We start from the raw sequence: 18,407 nt of genomic DNA, 5'->3' as shown, positions 1-18,407 counted from the left end.
TGATTTTTCCAGAAAAAAAGCAAGGACTAAGTACCTAAATTTGGGAGTGAGAGTTCAGCTTGGTACCATATGAACCTTCAGCCTCACTCAGTGCCAGTTTTGGCATTTCTTCAGAGTGAAACTTTTAACAGCTCCCACCAGCAATTTATGCAGCTGATGGGAAAAGTCAGAGCAGCTTCCAGTACCTTTAGAGCTGGCATGAATGCCATGAATGTATTGATTGTGTATGAGTGACTGATCTCCAGGAATGTGTTCCTGTCAGATGTGCACATTCCAGGGCTTTTGCTTGAATTCTTGGTGCAGTGATTCATTAGCAGAACTGTAATATGTGCAAAAAGCACTAATGAAAAGTGCACTCCTGGTCACAGTGTGCACAGCTCCTGGGGGACTTGCAGCACTAAATGACATTAATTTTGTGCTTAGGCTGAACATTTAATATGAAACCAATCAGTATCAGTTTCCCAGCAGTCCTGGATCTAAAAGGAGACTGATGTGCTTTAATATTCTCCAAATAATCTCCCAATAATCTCCCAATAATCTCCCAATAATCTCCCAATAATCTCCCAATAATCTCCCAATAATCTCCCAATAATCTCCCAATAATCTCCCAATAATCTCCCAATAATCTCCCAATAATCTCCAAATATTCTCCAAATATTCTCTAAATATTCTGATGTACTTTTATCTTAAAATACTCTTTGAATGCTGTTGTTGCAGTTTGTCACTTGGAGAATGACTTCAAACAGCCTTTTTCATGGAAGTGATGAGCTGCAGGAAGAAAAGGGTTTCAAGTAAATTTTTAGAAATATACATGAAAACATCCAGCTGCCAGTGGATTGTTTGAGCATGGCATAAACATAAATCCAGTGTCTGGTAATGATTATGTTTCAGAAATATGCTTGTAATTAATTTAAAGAGAGAAAAGCAGTTTTTTTCTGGAAGAGACAAACTTAAGAAGAGCATAGTTATAAAGGCATCATTTAAAATAAAGGAGGAAAGATTTTACAATTAAATTTCTCTTCAGAACAGAGTTTCAAGCATCTTTTCACTGGAGTGAGTTGGTGTGGATGTTGAGGGAGCTGGGTGTAGTGAGTAAAAATGCCTTTAATGGATTATTGCTGGGAGAAAAATGCCCAAAGGGAATAAATCTGCTGCCAGGGTGGGCTGTGCTCTGCACATCAATTTCCTGCTCAGCTGCACTCACACCTGTGGCCTGAGGTGTTCTCCCTGCTCTGTTCTGCTCTTGTGCCCCTGCAGGGTTCTGAGTGAGCCAGATGTGTGTGGATGTGCAGTGTTGGGCTGTCAGTAAATGTCACTTCTGTCAGCCCCAAGCTGCTCACTTGGTGCCATGTGAGTCCTCTCCTCTCCTCTCCTCTCCTCTCCTCTCCTCTCCTCTCCTCTCCTCTCCTCTCCTCTCCTCTCCTCTCCTCTCCTCTCCTCTCCTCTCCTCTCCTCTCCTCTCCTCTCCTCTCCTCTCCTCTCCTCTCCTCTCCTCTCCTCTCCTCTCCTCTCCTCTCCTCTCCTCTCCTCTCCTCTCCTCTCCTCTCCTCTCCTCTCCTCTCCTCTCCTCTCCTCTCCTCTCCTCTCCTCTCCTCTCCTCTCCTCTCCTCTCCTCTCCTCTCCTCTCCTCTCCTCTCCTCTCCTCTCCTCTCCTCTCCTCTCCTCTCCTCTCCTCTCCTCTCCTCTCCTCTCCTCTCCTCTCCTCTCCTCTCCTCTCCTCTCCTCTCCTCTCCTCTCCTCTCCTCTCCTCTCCTCTCCTCTCCTCTCCTCTCCTCCCCAGGGATGGTTTTGTATTGATTTATATCAATATCTTTGCACTGGAGGGCAGGAGGAAGGTGGAACTCATTCAGAATCACCTCCTAAGCAGTAGCTTTCTGTCTGTCTGTCCTTCCATGAGAATAATCTGGAGTAAGGCTGGAGAAGTGAAGCCAGGATTTGAGTGTTGTCAGGCAGACTGTTCACGGCCCGGGTCAGGAGGTGTCTGTGGGGGGCTGCTCTGAATGGCTGCAGGAGTCACAGCAGCACAGTTTGGGTTTCTCCACAAGCCCCACCTTTGCAGTGGATGCCAGAGCAGGTTTAGCAGCTTTCCAGCAGGGATTCCCTGTCTCTCCCCGGGAGACTGAAGATCTGGTAAACTTCCCTTTCTCTCCCCTGCCCCTCCGCCCTCAGGTCTCTTGGCAGGTTTTTGGCAGCTCCAGGCCAGCTCTGACCTCTGCTCTCATCTTTTCCTGGTGCTGGCTCCTCCCTGAGGTTGGGGAGGAGGAGAGCTGAGGATGGTGAGTGTGGTACATCCATTTCCTAGGGAAAGAACTCAACAGCTGTGAGCAAACCCACCTCAGGCAAGAGAGGTGGCAAACCCTCAGTGATGGCAGGAGAGAGCAGGGCTCTGCTGGGAGGGGGACTGTGCCAGACACGGCCAGTTCTGACTCTGTTCTGAGGCAAAGATCCTGGGAGAGAAGGATGCAAATGCCTAATTAAAGATAGAACTGACATTTGGATCTACACAGGCTCAGAGCAGTTGCTGTCTGTGTTTTCTGTGTGTGTAACAAGCCTAAAATACATTGCTGTGATCTTCCCTGGTAGCTGTGCCTCAGTGTGCAGGGTTTGGGGGAGAGAATGCTGTGAGAGCAGGGAACTCACTTGTGGGGTATTTTTATCTTTTGTCAAAATGCAAGTGTGAATTCTTTGTCATTTCCTGCTTTCTCTGGAATTTTTCAGGAAATGTTGATAGCATATCAAAATATTAAATATAAATGTAATGTTGGGGCGTTGTCAACTTCTGTCAGCAGGGACAAGGAGGTTTTGGTGGCTGTCCTGCAATTCCTTAGCTCAGCTCGGCAGAAAAATCAAGTTGAGCTCCTCTTTCTGTTTAGTTTCATCTGTTACCTGGAAGGGTGAAACAAAGGAGTTTCCCATAGGGGTTAAGTTCAGAGAAGCTCTCTGGGTTTCATCTTTCCCCTCTTATCTAAGAGTTTATCTCAGTTTTTATTGCTGCCATCTCAGGAGTTACTCTTTCAGCTGCCATGTGCATTATGTGGGTGTTGTAACTGAACACAACTTGTTTTTCACCTTTCTGGTGCCCAGGAATTGTGAGGTGTGTGGTGAACTTGGTTGCATTCCTCACTTTTCAGAATGTCTCAGTGTCTTCCTTATTCCCTTTTTACATCAAATATAAAACTCTTGTCATTTATGTGCCATAGATTTAAAAATAATAAAACATCCAAGTATCTCAATCCTGTTAGATGATTGAGCATGGAGTTTAAATCTTACTGATATTTTAACATTTTGAACTTTTGGCCAAGTGGACCTGCAGAGCTGATGGGTTGAGGAGCGGCAGGGATTGGCAGGAGGGGAGGTGGGGCTGTGCTGGCAGTGCAGGAGATATTCAGGAACTGGCTGGAGGTTCCCTTTGAGGCTGAGGGTGCTGCATGTGGTGGTCATGACTTCACCTAAACCAAACCTTTCTCTGGAACTTGGTTCCATTTCCTTTCTGGCTGCTGGTCACACCTGGCTTGAGGTCTGGACCAAAGGTACTTGCAAATGTGCTGTGAAGGAAAACACTCTGAAATTCAGCTGATCCTTCTGGGTTGGTTCCTTCACCTCTGTTCCCCACAAATTCCATTCCCTAAATATCAATTTGCAGTGAAATGCCAGAATTGTGTTTATTACCCTGGTGATTCCCAGGTGTCACACACTGGCAGAGCTCACATTGTGCATGTTCCTCACAGGTCTGATGAGTGCCATTTTTATTTTGCATAAATACCTGTGTCTGTAACTATTGTGGTAAGATAGCCATGTCTTTAAAGTCCAGAAAAGGCCACTTAACATTAGTGGAAATCTTTCTTATCCAGGAATTTCATTGTTTTAACTCTTCAACTGAAACAAACACTGTTGGCTTTTCCCTGACATAAACATGAGGAAATGTATTGGAGGGTTCAGATAACTGGAGGTGCAGGACCACACATGAGGTGAGACTTGAGCAGCTGCTGGCAGGTGTTCAGTCAGTGTTGGCTGTTCTGAATGAGGTTGTTGGATTTCTGTACAGGCTTTGGTTTTGCCTAATTTTGAGTAAGATGTTTGAGTGCAATTTGGAGTTCAAGCTGCATTGCAGTTGGGATAACTGGGGAGAGAATTCAGTGATGCCTTTATCTGTGTCCCTGCATGTGCAGAAATGTGTGCAGGGAGGGGGTTATTGATGTCCTTGCACTGGAAGATGTTTGTAAAATCATCAAATGGTTTGTGTTGAAAGGGTCCTCAAAGCCCCTCCAGTGCCACCCCTGCCATGGCAGGGACACCTCCCACTGTCCCAGGCTGCTCCCAGCCCTGTCCAGCCTGGCCTTGGGCACTGCCAGGGATCCAGGGGCAGCCACAGCTGCTCTGGGCACCTGTGCCAGGGCCTGCCCACCCTCACAGGGAACAATTCCTAATTTCCAATATCCCATCTAAACCTCTTCCCTGTCTGTTTGAAGCCATTCCTTGTATCCTGTTAATTGCAAATAATCCCTCTCCATTTTCTTGTAGCTCCCTTGAAGGTTTCAGCTGGGTCACCCTGGAGCCTTCTCTTTCCCAGGCTGAACAATCCCAGTTGTCCCAGGTTTATTTATGCTGAAATATAACTGAGCATAGTGGGTATGAAGCTTGACAGATTTTTTTTTTGCTGTTTCACACTATGTAAATTGTGACAATATTTATAAAAACCCAAATAACCAAAGCCTCAAAATCAGTGATAAAAATAGATTCCTTAATTAATTCTTTTCATTGTAATTCCTGTTTAGTTAATTAATTAATAATTCTTTTAACAGTGTGGGCTAATGCCTGTGTGGCATATCTGGTTTTCAGGACTGCTGTGCTGGCCTCCTACAGAGCTCTTTATTCTTGTCACCAGGGATGGTCAGGGTGGAGCTCAGGGAAAGGTTCTGCCCCAGAGGGTGCTGGCACTGCCCAGGGAATGGGCACAGCCCCGAGGCTGCCAGGGGTGCCCAGGGTGGGATTGTTGGGGTGGCTGGGCAGGGCCAGGGTTGGACTGGGTGTTCCTGTGGGTCCCTTCCAATTCAGGATATTCTGATTGTACATTCTGGCCACCTCTCTGAAAGCCCCCAGGCACTGATGATGTGGATTCCCCTGCTGGTGAAGTGCAGTGGGAGGAATTACACATCTCTTCCTGCTCTGTCTGTGTGTATAAAGTGCAGTGCTTTCAGGAGCAGGCTGATTGTGCAGCTGGGGTGAGCTGTACCTGCAGTGCAGCCTGGTCACCTCACAAGGCAGAGCAGCTCCAGAAGCTTCCAGAGAAGTCTGAGGTTTGCTGTGTGAGGAGGAGGAGGCAGCCCCACCGCAGAGGGAAGGACGTGCCCATTTCCCTGACTGTCCCAATGTTCCTTAGGCTGCACCAATGGAGCACATCCAGGGAGCTTGGAAGACCATCAGCAATGGCTTTGGGCTGAAGGATTCTGTCTTTGATGGCCCCAACTGCATCTCCCCCACGCTGGTGCAGCAGTTTGGCTACCAGCGCCGGGCGTCCGACGACGGCAAAATCTCCGACACGTCCAAAACCAGCAACACCATCCGCGTCTTCCTGCCCAACAAGCAGCGCACCGTGGTGAGTGTGGCCTCACCAATGCTCTCCTGCCCCCACTGGGGGTGGCCCTACCACCAGAAATCCCCTCCTTCAAAAGGGTCTCACTGGGCTTGAGTGATAGTCAGCAGTTGGGTGGTTTTAGAGGATGTGGTTTATTTGAAATATGCTCTGTATTTTGAGAAGCTCTGCTGCTCTGCCTCGATGCTGTGAATTTTCTAAAGCACGTGAGCGTGTTCCACATGAAAAGTCATTGTTGGATGACCTAAACAATGATGCCTGCATGACACTTCTGTCATTTTCCTCACTTGAAGTGTGGGGGTTAAAACCGAAGTGAAACTTGTTGAGCAAACGCTTCTGTTCAGTTTCTTGGAGCTGAGTGTACCTAATAATAGTCTTACCCAAAGTTTCCTGAAATATAAATTAAACCTTTTTCTGTACTTGAGGTAGCTCCATTTGCCTGCATTTCTGTTCCTTCTGGAGGCTGCCTGCTTGTGTAAAATCCTGTTTCATAGAAACTCAGTCATTGTAAGAAACTGAGAAGTTATAAATTGCCTTCAGAACTTTGCAGGAGTGCACTTTGTGCAGCTTTCCTGGAATTTCTGAAAATGGTCTTGGAAAAGCTTAAAGAAACTTTGCAGCAGTGTGTAAATGTTTTGTTGTGTCCCCCTTGCTCCCAGGTGAACGTGAGGAATGGGATGACCCTGCATGACTGTCTGATGAAGGCTCTGAAGGTCAGGGGGCTGCAGCCAGAGTGCTGTGCAGTGTTTCGACTCCTTGCTGAGCCCAAGGGGTAAGAGTCAAACTTCCTCCAGAGAATGTAAAAAATCTTGGGTTTGGAATAGCAGCAGTAATGTTTTCTTCCCCTCTGGCTGATTTCTTTTAAAGCAGTTTGGTTATGAACACTTTGTGTTGCTTTCTTTGCCTTTTTCTAGGGTAACTCTGTCAGCTTCCTGTGTATTGGCAATTTCATTTTTGTTTTAAAGCTAAATACTGAAAATACTGAAAATGGAGGGGTTCCCTCTAGTGCTTGCAGCCCCTTAGTGAGGGTTTTGCCATGCTCTAGAAGAAGTGATGCCTTCCTTCATATTGGGGGTGCATTTCTGTGCTGCCTTTGTGCTTGGTAAATTCAGTGTCAGTAGTTCTTTGCCCACTGCCCTGAACAGTTCTGTGTGCTCAGTTTTAAGGCTCTGCATTCCTCTACAACTTCCCAATATTTGGATTTCAGTCTCACTCCACATATTCCATATTTATTTGTAGGACTGGGGATGCTGCTATTAAATACAAAATGACTGTTTCACAAGCTGAGGGAGTGAAGGTATCTCATGGAGTTAAAGCACTTCCCACCTCCTCAGCCTTGGCCTTAAAGCTCCCTGCAGCCTCAGGCATTTGTGGGGCTCCATCTCTGAGCAGCTGAGGCCATTCTGGGGTCACCAGTCCCTGCCCAAGCACCTTCATAATGGCTTTTGTGTCACTCATAATTTCTGTTACATTTATAAGGGTGTTTCTGTGACTCCATTAAAACTTCCAGGTGCTTTATGTCAATATTTTATAAAGAAATAACATGTTAAAAATGAGCAGAAAAAGAGGTGACTTGCTTCTGATTTTTTTGAGAGAAAGACACTGAGATCTGTCCAGCTCACTGTACGAGGTTAGCCATGACTTTTTGGGTATTTGTTTTCAGTTTACTCAAGAAAACTCACCAAGCATAATTGCTGATGGGGCCAGACTTATCCCCAAAGTGATTTTGTTGTCCCCATGTTCTCTTTCAGGAAGAAAGTGCGTTTGGATTGGAACACAGATGCTGCCTCCCTGATTGGAGAGGAGCTGAGGGTGGATTTCCTTGACCATGTCCCACTCACCACTCACAATTTTGTAAGCTTGTCCTGCTCTCTGTTCTGCTGGGAAATTTATCTATTGAACCACAGATTTGGCCCGAGAATGTTGTGAGCATTAAAAAGCTTTTGGCTTTCTTACACAGGGATTTTCAGAAGTTGGGGTTGCTTCCTTCACCCCTGTTCCCCACAAATTCCATTCCCTAAATATCACTTTGCAGTGAAATGCCAGAATTGTGTTTATTACCCTGGTGATCCCCAGGTGTGTCAGCCTGTCAAAGCTCACACTGTGCATGTTCCTCACAGGTCTGATGAGTGCCATTTTTATTTTACATAAATATCTGTGTCTGTAACTGTTGTTGTAAGATACACATGTCTTTAAAGTCCAGAAAAGGCAGAAAATTTCCATTTTTAGTCTCTAGCTCATCAGCCAAAAAAGGCTGGATAAGTTCAGCAGCTTTACTGAACTCTGATGGTCCAATATTTATTATTTATACTGGATATTCAGGGATGCTGTTAATTCTGCAGGTCATGACATTATTTTGTGAGCTAATGCTGCCTTGTAATTTGACATGAGTGTTCTGTGGGGGAATGAAAGGCTTTACTTTGTAGTTCCTTCTCAAAAATGGATTATTTAAATTATTGATATTATTTTGTGTTTATTCCACACAAAACAAATAAGCAGAAGGTGGTTTTGTGCTCTGTGGGTTTTTTATTTTTTAAAAATTTTTTAAAATTCTTTTTTTTTGCAGAGATAATGCCCAACTCTCACTGTTTTACCTCGCATTATTGTCTTCTCCCTGGGAAGGAACTCTGTTCCCATATTTTAGCTTTCTTCTTGTTTTGTTCTAGAAATACATTGTGCTAATCCTAAATCCTAAAGGATTGTCATTTACATCCATTAGAAAGGTTAAGACTGATTTGCAAAACCTGAAAGTCACTTTACTTCTACATTACATTTAAAAAAACTGCAGAAAATGTCATCTGCAGCTGCTCAGCAGAAAATGAATATTTTTCTCCAGGTCTGGAGGAGGCTGAAATTTGGAGCTTTTCTCTCCAGTAGGTTCTGGAGGAAGAAACCCCCCTTGGTTCATTTTAATCTTTTCATACTTCAAAAGCTTTAAAAAAAACAAAGTAGGCTGCCATTTAAAAAAAGTACAAATTCCTTCTATTATTTTGATTACTAAGAAATGTATTTCTCATGCAAGATTTATTGGTTAGTCATAAACACCAAGAGTTTTGGCTAACAAAAAAAAATGAATTGGGCCTTCCAGTCTGATGCTCTTTCACCTCTTTGGTGCCACTGGAAACAAACACAAACCCCAGCTCTTGGCTCACCCAGCTCTGTCACCTTGCTGAGAAAAACAATCACTTTTGCATTTGACAGAACACCTGTCCTTTTCTTTCTCTTTGTTTGTTTGTTCTGTAAATAAAGCCTTCAGTGTTTCTGAACTTCCCAGGTGTCCAACCAACCTGGAAATCCACTCTGGAATATTTGAGTGTGGTTTTAAGCTCAGTAGCAACCTGGGGGCTCTGACAGCATTTTACCGTGGTTATTTATTTCTGTTGGGCTCCGAAGATCCAAATGTCAGTTAATGAAGAGTTAATTAGTTAATTAATAACCACTGGCTGTATTTTCCAGGCCAGGAAGACATTTCTGAAGCTTGCCTTCTGTGACATCTGCCAGAAGTTCCTGCTCAATGGCTTCCGCTGTCAGACGTGTGGCTACAAATTCCACGAGCACTGCAGCACCAAGGTGCCAACCATGTGTGTGGACTGGAGCAACATCAGGCAGCTCTTGTAAGGACTGCTCCTTTCTCATGGCACCAGCAAGTCTGGCTGACACTTGCTTTTGTGTCTCTGATCCCAGAGATCCTTTGGGGCTGTGGGGAAGGCAGTCCCTGTGAGCAGAATTGTGGGTTGAGCTCATGCAACAGCCAGCAATGAGTGTCTGTTCCCCAAAGGCCGTGCACATCAGCTGCAGTTTGTTCTTGCTCTGCATTTTAATGTTCTGGGACAAGCAAACAAACACCTTGAATGACCAGGCAGTTGCTGCAATGCCCTTTGAGCAGGGGACAGCAATTCCTCTCACAAACACATGTTAGGAATCAACCAGGCCATGATTCAGTTGGATTTTAGCTGTTGGAAATTTAGTGTTCACCTGTTCTACACCTCAGCTTCTGGTGAATGGTGAGAAAACAGATGGAGTATACTGATACCAGTTACAAAAAGTTGAAAATTATGATGTTACAAGTCCTTTTATGCAAAAGTGTTAAAGCTTGTAATTGTTTTTATGTGTCTTAGTGGTTGTAATGTTTTATAACTAAACTTGGTCACGTGGTTCTGCATTTTCCCATACTAAGAGAGTGCAGGATGACTTGTGCCACTTGGTGCTACCTGGTTTTAATAGAGCTAAATTGTGTCAAGTGCCCTTTCAGGAAAATCTGAAGTCTGATATAAAAAGATTTTGTCTCTCAAGTTTGGAAAGAACACGTGGAACTTTTCTTTGGGAGTCTGAAGGCAGAGATTTCAGTTGTACACAGAGGAAAAACACCATGTAAAGATAGGAATGTGTTCATGAAGTTAATCATGCTGCAAAGAAACAGCCCTTTCAAATTTCAGCTTTCAAGAGCATTGTACAGGAGGTAGTGTAGCAGTTGAAGTTGTAATTGTTTTTGTTGATATTTCAGATTGTTCCCAAATTCAAATATCAGTGACAGTGGTGTCCCTGCACTACCTCCCTTGACAATGAGACGGATGCGGGAGTCTGTCTCCCGGATACCTGTTAGGTAAGCTTGTATTTCCTGTCATTTCTCTCTTGGGAAATACACTTCTCTCAAAACAATCCATCCAAAGCAGCCAGAGACCCCCAGCTCCTCCAAAGCAGAGCACTCTGATGCAAGGTTGGGATCAATGTGCAAGGCAGCAACACCACTTCATCACAGACAACTCTTTCTTGTTCTCAGATCCACCCAAGCGTTGATTTCAGATTACATAGTTGCAATTTTTAGCCTGAAATCTTAAGGTAGAGTATTAAAGGCTTTTTGGAGACCTTTGTTTTCCTGCCTAAGAAAATCCAAGGCTCCCTTTTGGTATTTTTGTGAATTAATTTTATTTTATCTGATCAGGTAGTGTGCATTGAGAGTTTGTGTCTCGTGGTGGATGATTCACATCATAACTAAAATAATGCTCTGATATTCTGATGACAGATAGGAGTTTAAGGAGAGAACAGTGGGGACTGAAAATTTGCTCCTCTAAAGAAAATTCTGATACCTAAAGAGAAGTTTCCTGTAGTTTTAAGTGCTGAAATGAATCTTGTGTCCCTTTCCAAGGGGCCTGTCCCTTGACCCTAACACGTGCCTGTATTCTTTCCCTTGAAATTCTAGAGGCTGAAGAGAGCAGGCCAGCTTTTGTTTTTTCTGCACCCATTTGAGCAGTCTGGTCAGGAATGAGGCACAGAGCACGTAGCTGACTTGTAAATGGTTCTATGTCTTTATTTTTTTATTTTAATGGGAACTGCATCAGGAATTGATCTTTGCTATCTCACTCTTATTTCCAGTGTTGTTGAACAGTGAGTTATTAACTTTATAGATATTTTGAAGGGTTTTGTGAAGGCTGGCCCATTTCAGTTAAGATGCATTTGTGTTTTGGGATCCTTGTGGTCTGAGTGGCCTTAGCTGTGATTTATAACTCTTTGTTGAGCTGGATTTTAGTCTTGGCCTCCTTTTAACTGGTGTTGGGTTTCATGACTTCCTTGCTGGCTGTTCTGTGCAAACCATTGAACAGTCTTGCAAAGCTTTGCAGATTCAGGGCTTAGCTCTTAAGCTGTGCATTTAACAGGCTTGAAATGAGCAGTTTGTTTAGTTTCACAGTCCTGAATTCATCTCTCAGAGCCAGTATTTTGTCAGTGTATTAAATGTGATTTGATGGGGATTGAGGTGGCAAAATTCCTAACAGCAAAACCAGACCTCAGCTAAACACACTAATTAAATATATGAGCTGACAAGATCTTCTAGTTTTTCAAATTTATTTCTTAAATGAAACTGGGACTGATTCAGCTGACCAAGTAGCTTAGTTGATGTGTAAATCCCAGCTTTTTCTCTGCTTGGAACTGTGTGTGCATTTGGACAGGTGACATTGAACAGCGTTTGTCACTTGCCACAGGAGGGGAAATAAAAATAACCACAACTCTCCCTTTGTCTCTGCTTCCTTCTCAGCTCCCAGCACAGGTATTCCACACCTCATGCCTTCACTTTCAACCCATCCAACCCTTCCTCTGAGGGCTCTCTGTCCCAAAGGCAGCGCTCCACCTCCACCCCCAACGTGCACATGGTCAGCACCACCATGCCCGTGGACAGCAGGATCATTGAGGTAACCTGGGCTCCCCAGGGGCTGCCCTGCCCTGCCACAGCCCCTGGGGCCTTGCCTGCCCTGCCTTCCTCCCCTCTGCTCACCATCTTCCTCAGCTGCCTCACTGGGGAAGGCGTCAGGAGACACCTTTGCATAGGGAGTTCATTGTTCATTCTTGCAGTTAATACTTGGCTGGAGTAATGGTGAATTCTAGGGGTGTGCAAAGATGTTTAGCAGTTAGTCAGTTTTGTGAAGAAATGCTTTTTAGACGTGTCTAAAAATGTTCTTCTAAATTTAAAAGGCTGGGTTTGTGGGGGACTGGTGTTAATTTTCAATCAGGCTGCAGGTGCCCTGAGTCTGGGTAGGTCAGAGCTTCCTGGGGATGTGTTTTGTGTTACACTGAATGGAATTAATGACAGCTCTGGGCCTGTGGGCTGAAGCCAGTCTGGCTGAGACTATTCCTGCTCTTCTTGCCTTCAAACACCTTTTTCTTGTATTTTCCTCCCTTAGACTGGCAGTGAGGGACAACTCTTGGAAGTCAGGCCTAAAGTGGTTGGGTTTCTTTAATTTTGATTTGTGCTAACTTTAACAAAGTGGTGTGCAGGAAATGCTGAACTGCAGGACCTGGGAGAGACAGCAAGCCCTGGTTGTTGCTTTTGCCTCTGGAATAGTTTAAAAACTCTGGAGGCCAAGCAAAAGCCCTTCCCTGACACAGAGGCTCTGTGTCAGCTGGGTTTGTGTCCTCCCTTTCTCTCTGGGTTCTTTGGCTCCCAGCCCTTTTTGCTGGTTCAGAGGCCAGGCTGCCCATCTCTGATGGCACAAACCACAATGGAGCACTCAAGAAAATCTGAATTATTGATCCTGGTAGACTGATGAGTCTTTAAGGAGACTTTTTTCTTTATTCTGTATGCAGAGCAGTGAAGACAGAAACACTTTCTATTCTGGATCTTCACATTACCATAAAAATAGTTGTTACATCCTAAAAGCTTTTAAAAGACCCCACAACAATGCAGAAAGAAAGTAGTAGAGACTTTCTAATAAACCAGGAGAAAAACTGTAATAAAAAATGGTTTAGCCAAGGATAGGTCCTAGTGAACCTCTGGGTTTGAGCAGGAATACTTCAAAATTTTACTGCACTTAATTATCATTTATCAAGCAAATTAGCTTACTTTTTCTTTCATTTAGCCTAACATTTAATTTTTAGAAATATTTTTTTATACTTCCTCTGTTCTTTTCTTTTATCTCTTACTGTGTTGGCCTAGAATAACAGCCTGAATGCTTCTCCCAGCTCCTGGTGCAGACGCTTTTGTTTGAGGGGAAGAGTAGGTATTTCCTTGGTGCCTTTGTTTTCTTGTCATTAACAGCATTGCTGGGACTTGTGAGCCATGGCAGTGTCCACCTGCAGTGTTTAATCTGGACCTGGGCTGATGAGAATCTTGCCAGCATGGTTATATTCAAATATTGAGGCTGTTATTGGAAGAGGGAAATTGATGAAGAGCTTCATGTTCAGTTTATCTGGCTGAATTCATCCTCCTCTGAGTGTGAACAGGCTTGGATTAGAATGCATTAAACAGCCTTTAAACAAAACCTTCTCAAAACACATCCATTGGGTGGCTTTTCCCTCTGGAAATGGTTTTTATTGGCTGTACCCATCCAAAGCCCTGAGATTAAGAACAATGTCACTGTTTTTATTTCCCATCAAAGTAAAGTTGACAAACTACAGCACTGGGGATGGTGTTACTGGTGTAGGAACAGGGGGTTTGGTTTGTTTGCTGTTGAATTCTGAAGCAAATAAACAAATATTCACATCAGGATTGAAGCTCAAAAATACTTTTTCAAAGTAAGAACTCCACATAGAAGTAAGAACTCTCATGAAAGTATGAGGAACAATTTGAATTCTTTAGTTAGCCTTTGCCAGCCTCCTTGAAAGCAGTTACATTCTCAGGCTGATGTACAAAGCCAGTCTCTTGTTATTTGAGTTCTGAAAGGCTTTATTATCCTTAAACTGAACAAAAGAATGAAATTGAGGAGTTCTTCACTGGTTGTTCATGCAGATTTTATTTTAATCCACTCAGGTGTGGAGCAGTGGCAATCTGCAAGAATGCTGCGCTTAGTCCAGCCTGGGTGAATGCAACTAATTAGCTAAACCAATGTATTTTATAAATGAAACTTTGCTCAGGATAATCTTAATTTGAAACTGTGGAGTGCAATGTGGGCTTGTTCTGTCCTCCTATGAAATCTTACATTTATTATTCTACTAATTAGTTAGAGAATTTGCATTGACTTCTGTTAACTTTGACAGTGTTTAACCTCTCTGTAGTGCATGTTCTTGCTTTGTACTCACACAGTCCCTGGATATTTTCCCTTTGCTGTGTGTACTTTGGGATAATGCCAAAGGCAGGTGAGAAAAGCTGTGCAGTGCTGTTTGTCAGAGCTTAGTTCTCTCTTGTGCATGGCTCTAGAGTTGTGTTGTGCCCGTGGCATGAGGTGACACTTGTGGCACTGTCCTGGTGACCTGTGGGAAATCACTGCTCAAATGCCAAATTCCCTGTGGGAATGTGCTTGGAAAAGGAGAGGGCTTTGTGTAGGGGCACTTGTGTAGCTTTTTTGGGGTTGGAGTATGTACAGCTATTTCACATGGGTGTTGAGGTGGAATATCTGGGAGGGTTAAAAGTCCTGCTTTACCCAGAAGCTGTGTGGGAGTTGTCCCCTGGGGCAGAGCCATGCCAGGAGCTCTGTCCACACCTGGAACACGAGCATGAGGTGCAGGGGGAATGCAGGCAGTGTTGCTGCTGGTTCTTCTTGTTTTGTGCCCTTTTCTCTTTCCTTTTTGGTAGCAGTCCTTTCAGTATGCTGTGAATCTTCCCTGTGTTGTCAGAGTTCACAAGTTGCATGGGTTTCCTGCAGGATTGGTGTGATGAGCAGATCCCCAATCCTGGAGCTGCTGGCCAGTGCTGCATTGCACTAAAACTGGCCCAGCAATTTCCACACCAGCCCTGCTTGTTCCTTTGTGTGTTCTCTTACATTTATTAACTTTATTGTCCATTTTCTCTGTTGCAGGATGCAATTCGAAGCCATAGTGAATCAGGTATGGTTTCAAAAATGAAACATTTTCTAATATGGTTTAATTTGGTTGTTTTCTTGTTCATCACCTGTTTCCTTGTGTTTCTGTCTTAAAGCCTCACCCTCTGCTCTGTCTGGAAGTCCTAACAATATGAGCCCAACTGGCTGGTCTCAGCCTAAAACCCCAGTCCCAGCCCAAAGAGAGAGAGCCCCTGCATCTAACACACAAGAAAAAAACAAAATTGTAAGTATGGTGTTTGTTGTAATTAAAAAATGAGTTACACCCTGCTGGGAGAGTGGTGAGGGATGAATTTCTGCCCTAAAAAGTGCAAGGATGAATTTCTGCACTGGAAGGTGCAGGGATGAATTTCTGCACTAAAAAGTGCAGGGATGAATTTCTGCACTGGAAGGTGCAGGGATGAATTTCTGCACTAAAAAGTGCAGGGATGAATTTCTGCACTGAAAGGAGCAGGGATGAATTTCTGCACTGGAAGGTGCAGGGATGAAATTCTGCACTGGAAGGTGCAGGGATGAATTTCTGCCCTAAAAGGTGCAGGGATGAATTTCTGCACTGGAAGGTGCAGATAATCTTGGATTGCTCTGCACTGTGTGTACAGGAGCAATTTATTATCATTAATTGGGGAATAATGGCACTGTTATAAATGGGTTATAAATGCTCAGAACAAAGTGTTCTGGGTTGCAAATGAATTTCAGGCAGTGGTGTGACATTGTCAGTGCAGGTCCAAGGATTTCCTTTTAAATCTTTTGAGGTTACATCCTTTTGATCCAGTTTTAATTTATTTAAAATTGGCTTTATTAGCCCTGTTTGAACTGTGTGTTTCCAATGCCTTCATTTCCATTGGACAGTCAAATGTCTCAGGGAAAAACAGATTTTACAAAATACAACTTTTCCTTCAAAGGTTTGATTTAAACTTAGGGGGCAAAGAAAGAAGAGTTAGAATAATAATTGATAACAATAATTGATAATATCTTGAGATTTTGAAGGCTTCTAAGCTTTCACAAGGAGAACACAGTTGCTCAGTGGGATTCACAGGTTTTGCTCACTTAGACATTGGGAATTTTGCTCTCTTCTGTTTGGCTTATTGCATTTAAGAGTTGCAGAATTTTAGCATTGTGCTTTTGAAGAAACCACTCTCTTAAATATTTCAGATGTTTTAAAATATTTGATCATAAAATACATGTTCCTTAGGGTTTAATTTTCTAGTGCAGACCTTCATGATAAACAGTTCAAGACATCCATGAAAATGGGTGATTTTTGATTTGGGTTTTTTGCTAAAAACCCCCACCACCCTCCCAAACTGAGGAGAAAAACAAAAATCCAAACTGCAGGATCAGCCCCTCAAGGTTCCAGGGGGAAGTTGTGTGAAGGAAGTGATTGAATTGATTTGTGTGTGTATAATACAGGTGATCAGAAATGAACTCCCTGTGAATTGTTGTTGCAGAGGCCTCGTGGACAGAGAGACTCCAGCTATTACTGGGAGATAGAAGCCAGTGAGGTGATGCTCTCCACCAGGATAGGCTCAGGCTCTTTTGGGACAGTTTACAAGGGCAAGTGGCACGGTGAGTCTGCAGCTGGGGGGGCAGCACCCAGGGAAAATGGAGCTTGGGGTGCTGGGTGCTCAGCTGCCACCAAAGGCACAGGGAAAATGGGTTTAGGAGTGCTGGATGCTCATCCTTCACCAAAGGGAAAAGGGATCTTGGGGTGCTGGGTGCTCATTTGCCACCAAAGGGAAAAGGGATTTATTGCTGCTGGGTGCTCATCCTTCACCAAAGGCACAACGGAGAATGGATTTAGGGGTGCTGGGTGCTCATCTGCCTCCAAAGAAAGAGGGAAAATGGATTTAGGGTGCTGGATGCTCATCCTTTCACCAAGGGCACAGAGGAAATGGATTATAGGGTGCTGGGTGCTCATCCTTCACCAAAGGGAAAAGGGATTTAGGGATGCTGGGTGCTCATCCTTCACTAAGGGAGCAGAGATAATGGGTTTAGGGGTGCTGGGTGCTCATTTGCCACAAAAGGGATTTATTGCCACTGGGTGCTTATCTGCCATCAGAGGCACAGGGAAAATGCATTTGGGGAGCTCTGTGCTCATCCTTCACCACAGGCACAAGGAAAATGGATTTAGGAGTGCTGTGTGCTCATCCTTCACCAAAGGGAAAAGGCATTTTGGGGTGCTCAGTGCTCAGTTTCCACCAAAGGGAAAATGAATTTATTGCTGCTGGGTGCTCATCTGCCACCAAAGGCACAGGGAGAATGGATTTATTGAACCTGGGTGCTCATCCTACACTAAGGGACAGGCAAAATGGAATTACAGGTTCTGGGTGCTCATCTGTCTCCAAAGGCACAGGGAGAATGGATTTAGGGGTGCTGGGTGCTCATCCTTCACCAAAGGGAAAAGGGGTTCAGGGGTGCTGGGTGCTCATCTGCCACCAAGTGGAAAAGGGATTTAGGGGTGCTGGGTGCTCATCCTTCACTAAGGGAGCAGGGATAATGGGTTTAGGGGTGCTGGGTGCTCATTTGCCACAAAAGGGAAAAGGGATTTATTGCCACTGGGTGCTTATCTGCCACCAAAGGCACAGGGAAAATGCATTTGGGGTGCTCTGTGCTCATCCTTCACCAAAGGCACAAGGAAAATGGATTTAGGAGTGCTGGATGCTCATCCTTCACCAAAGGGAAAAGGCATTTTGGGGTGCTCAGTTTCCACCAAAAGGAAAATGAATTTATTGCTGCTGGGTGCTCAGCTGCCACCAAAGGCACAGGGAGAATGGATTTATTGAACTTGGGTGCTCATCCTTCACCAAAGGGAAAATGGATTTATTTCTGCTGGGTGCTCATCCTTCACCAAGGGAAGAGGGAGAATGGGTTTAGGGGTGTTGGGTGTTCATCTTCCACCAAAGGGAAAGTGGATTTATTGCTGTTGGGTGCTCATCCTTCACTAAGGGAACAGGGAGAATGGATTTATTGCTGCTGGGTGCTCATCTGCCTTCAAAAAGAAAATGGATTTATTGCTGCTGGGTGCTCATCTGCCACCAAAGGCCAGGCAGAACCAGGATCTGCTGTGTGAGAGCAGCCCTGGGGTTAAAGCAAAGCTCAGACACCAAACCTCAATCTCACAACTCTCCATTCTCACTGCTCTGATCTCTTCACTCCCATGTTCCCAGCTTGCTTTCTGAAAAGGGTTTATTTTCTGTTAGCTGGGAAATTCCACAGCCTGCTCTTCAATTAGATTTAGCTTCTCTTAAACCTTTGTGGTTCAGTTTGCATGCTTCATTTCCAGGTGGGATGGAAAAGAAATCAGCATAAATAAATTGTGGAGTTTTTTCAATGAAAAAATGATTAATGTGAGAGTTTGATCTGTAGTGGGGATATTTTGAAAACAGGCACCCTGCAAATCTGCATAATTTGTTTTCAAATTCATGACTTGTGATTTTGAACAGAAACACACAGAACCCCCTCCAGGCTCTAATTTAAATGGCAGAATTGTCAGAAGAAAAAAAAACCTTAAAAAACAAATCTGGAAACCTACCTGCTGCCCTCTGTTTTTCATGAGTAAATACTTGCATGTC

At 44.1% G+C, this 18,407-nt stretch overlaps 1 protein-coding gene across 3 annotated transcripts in view; it reads left to right on the top strand.

Moving 5' to 3' along the window:
• The window catches only part of RAF1 (Raf-1 proto-oncogene, serine/threonine kinase), a 45,945-nt gene that overhangs the window by 16,600 nt on the left and 10,938 nt on the right, over positions 1-18,407 (top strand). For 2 of the 3 annotated variants that reach the window (XM_058031675.1, XM_058031674.1), the window contains exons 3-11: positions 5,381-5,596; positions 6,253-6,365; positions 7,345-7,447; positions 9,050-9,207; positions 10,098-10,196; positions 11,625-11,778; positions 14,818-14,845; positions 14,937-15,064; positions 16,284-16,401. In XM_058031675.1, the coding sequence (XP_057887658.1) occupies positions 5,390-5,596; positions 6,253-6,365; positions 7,345-7,447; positions 9,050-9,207; positions 10,098-10,196; positions 11,625-11,778; positions 14,818-14,845; positions 14,937-15,064; positions 16,284-16,401 (1,108 nt within the window). In that variant the 5' untranslated portion in view covers positions 5,381-5,389. The remainder of the gene's footprint in view (positions 1-5,380; positions 5,597-6,252; positions 6,366-7,344; positions 7,448-9,049; positions 9,208-10,097; positions 10,197-11,624; positions 11,779-14,817; positions 14,846-14,936; positions 15,065-16,283; positions 16,402-18,407) is intronic. The other variant, XM_058031676.1, reaches the window with a different exon arrangement.

Source organism: Melospiza georgiana, chromosome 11, assembly GCF_028018845.1.
Source record: "Melospiza georgiana isolate bMelGeo1 chromosome 11, bMelGeo1.pri, whole genome shotgun sequence".
Lineage (NCBI taxonomy): Eukaryota > Metazoa > Chordata > Aves > Passeriformes > Passerellidae > Melospiza > Melospiza georgiana.
Note: the sequence above shows the minus strand (reverse complement) of the source record. Positions and strands in the feature narration are given on the sequence as shown.